General features: G+C 43.6%; 1 protein-coding gene across 2 annotated transcripts; it reads left to right on the forward strand.

Moving 5' to 3' along the window:
- Nucleotides 1-296: 296 nt before the first annotated feature.
- On the forward strand, nucleotides 297-2,624 carry LOC147446113 (uncharacterized). Of its 2 annotated transcripts, none has more exons than XM_086525422.1 (3): nucleotides 297-500; nucleotides 666-1,368; nucleotides 2,341-2,624. In XM_086525422.1, exon 2 carries the CDS (start codon nucleotides 768-770, stop codon nucleotides 1,329-1,331), a length of 564 nt encoding a protein of 187 aa, XP_086381548.1. In that variant the 5' UTR covers nucleotides 297-500; nucleotides 666-767; the 3' UTR covers nucleotides 1,332-1,368; nucleotides 2,341-2,624. The 2 variants fall into 2 exon arrangements, with proteins under 2 accessions (XP_086381548.1, XP_086381547.1); XM_086525421.1 differs by having other exon boundaries at nucleotides 298-500; nucleotides 663-1,368.
- The last annotated feature ends 539 nt before the right edge of the window (nucleotides 2,625-3,163 follow it).

The raw sequence follows: 3,163 nt of genomic DNA on the forward strand, positions 1-3,163 counted from the left end.
AAATAGTAATTACAACAGTGCCCTTGCTCTCCATTCATTTCCATACACATGCAGCTACCAAAGGGAAGCTCTCTCTCTAAGTGCAATCTCCTTGAAGGCTTGCACCGTTCCACCAGTTTGTCATCCACTTGTAGTCATGCAGGCTAATGGAGCACTCTAGTTGAAGACCCGGCGTTCTTTAGTCTCGTGAGTCGTGACCGAGCCTTGTTGACTTGTTTGGAGGGAATGCTCTAATTTCGAAGGACCAATAATTGACACCATTGTTGTGAAGAAGAGGGAAACCTATTAGTATTAAGAAAGCATCTAATTAAGACAGCAGTTGCTTGTTGCGGACGGTTACGAAGAAGCAGATCATATATTCCCTCTTCCGATTTGGAAAGTGTGTGCTCAAGCTTCCACGATTGAGCAGCACGATATCCTTTTCATCTGGGTCACTCTGCATTCAGGCGTCCTCTCCATCTCTCAATTCGGCGATACTACACCTAAAGTTGCAGAAATCTGTAAGTATTTGATCTTCAAAGCTCTCGATTTAGCTCCAGAATCTGCGTTCTCTCTCTCTCTCTCTCTCTCTCTCTCTCTCTCTCTCTCTCTCTCTCTCTCTCTCTCTCTCGGGTTGCTTTTGTTTTGCAAAGATCTTGCTCCATCTTGAGGCTTTTGTGCAGAAGTTCGCACTCCTTCATCCCGGTGCAAGCTTTGATTGCCTCCGATCCTTTTCTTGACTGTCATTTTACTGGTTTGTGGGGATTCACTCGTCCTTGCCTGCTCTCATGGATCAGAACAACAAAATCCGCTTGGTCGAGGAGGAGGAAAAGTCTGGATGGACCATATTGAGCACTGTACATGATGAGGAGCCTGAAGAGAAGCTTCCTGCAGCTCCGGAGACGGATCCAGAGCCAATCAAAGGGGCAGATGAACCGGTAAGGGGTGCTGATGATTCTGCCCTTAGTGAAGAGAAAAGTAAGGAGAATGAGGATAGTGATGATGCAGAAGAGGTGCTTTATTCAGAAGGGGATGACTACGCTGATGATGAGCTAACAGATTACGGGGTCGATGATGGCGCCGAAGAAGGGGGATCTCCATTTAGCAATTCAGCAAGAGAGTATGTGTGGGAATCAGAACCTGTGAGGGATGCTGGAGTAGAGCAAACCTTAGTTGAGCAGCAACCTGGTCAAAAGCAGGGCCTGATATGGAGGGCCTCTTTGGTAGCCACCTTAGGTTTTTTTGGTTGGGCAGTATTGTGTGGGCTGGGGGGCGGTGGCAAAAATGTTCGGTGCCTCAAACTGCACCCTTGCAGCCTGAAGGAAGGGGAGCCTGTTCTTAGCACCTTGTGAAGACGGGAATCCCACTTGAAGTCGTCTCTACATCAAGGTAAATAATCAAGATGTTCAAGTAGCTCTAGGGTTTCTTTAATGATTGTACAGTAATATAGTTTTGTTTGTCGGTAAGTCTGATTTTTGAGCTGATGCCTAAGGTTTCCTTTGCGGTTATTGAAGGTTCTGGTCATATGATTTTAAGTCGAGATACCAATCATCAAGTTGAAGCATGCGATTTATGAGTTTTTTGTGATCATTGACTACTTGATGTGGACATGGGTGAATGAATGACTATATCGTATGACTTCCCTGAAATAGTCGTATAGCAATTCCTGCACGTTGTCAGTGTATGGTTTAGAAGTTGTTGAGGAACTTGAAATGCTGGCGCTGTTTATGTCATCAAGGCAATAAGCAACTCAGACAAAGGAAGGACATGTTGTGGCCTTGGTTCTTACATGATTATGCAGGAAAAGACTACTTCAAGATAGCGTATCCTCTTCTGAGCACAGCACTCATCCACTTATGCTCCATACTAAAAGCATGTCTGGACCTGCTTTCCTCCATGATCTTATGGACAAGTTGATTTTGTCAGCATATGTCCCTGTGTGTGTGCTACAGGATAAAGACTTGCGTAATTACACATCAAAAGGTGTACATGGTTTTTTCACGATCATCGCTTTGAAGAGCCCAGGGCTACAGATTTGCATTCCTGTTGTACTTACGGCTTGAGCCGTTGGCTTTGGACCTGCTCAGCCAGTTGTTAAGATGAGAGGTTTTGTATCTTGGGTTTGTTTTCTGTCCCGAGTGTTCTAGTACCCTCTTTTAGTGGCAAGTGCAGACTTTTCTGACCTTATAAAGCTATATAGTTTCTAGACGACAGGTTTTGGTGAGGAGATGCTGCTGTAGGTGTGCTCTTTTGATTTCGATGGCACCTTAACATTTATAGTGAGAAAAATGTGTCAGATCATACTGTGTAAGCAGCCTATCAAGTTTCGGGACTAATTAGTCTGTTTTGTGGTTTATGCAGGCATTTTAACAGGACAGCTGCGTGGGGTTTGACAGGCATTCCTTATATTTGATGGGTGATTTTGTAAAGACTTCGTAAGCAGGGCCATGCTGTGTAAATAGCAGAACACGAATGTCTTTACTGTAGTCTGTTTGGTAGGATACTGACATACATTTAAACTGTAAAGGGCAGATGTAGTTTGTGTAAAGCATTATTTTTTGTTGCTATTTCCTGGATGGACGTTCCTGTAGGCAAGTTGCCTTCCAAGCAGATTATGAATTTGTAGATATGTGAAAGTTGATTTTTTCGTTTTTTGAGAATATTATTTTGAGTCTCTCAAGTTGATATGTCTTGCTAGTGTTCTGGTTTGCTGAGTAGATGAATAGAGACTGATAGAAAGGAATGGCAGGCATTGTGAGTATACTGTTGGGTGCAGGCCAGTAGACTACCGAGAGACCTGACCCAAAGTGGATACTCAATACAAAGCAAAGCAAGCAATGCCAAATGTGTGTTGTATGGAAGGATCTCATATGTTTCTCTCCAGGGGACGGGGAGGGGGGGGACGACTAGAGGCGTGTAAAGCAATGATAAGTAATTTGAGACAACAAGAAGGGCGGACTTCTAATTCATTCGGTATCAAGAAAATGCAGAAGTTGGAGAAGGAAGGGTCTCGTTATACACTATCTTTGAAATATACACTATCTTTGAGAAAAGCAAGCTATGGCTCACAAAGTTGAGTCAATGAATCTCTTCTCCTTGTTCCTATGGGGTGAAACCATTAGTGTTGAAACTCGGCATTTTGGAATGAAATGTTTTTTGGTAACGTTGTGATTCAGAGTAGGCG

This window comes from Adiantum capillus-veneris, chromosome 12, assembly GCF_014529385.1.
Source record: "Adiantum capillus-veneris isolate H3 chromosome 12, ASM1452938v2, whole genome shotgun sequence".
NCBI lineage: Eukaryota > Viridiplantae > Streptophyta > Polypodiopsida > Polypodiales > Pteridaceae > Adiantum > Adiantum capillus-veneris.

Excerpts from the sequence above, each read along its gene's own strand:
- LOC147446113 (XM_086525422.1), top strand. The coding sequence starts at position 768 with ATGGATCAGAACAACAAAATCCGCTTGGTCGAGGAGGAGGAAAAGTCT.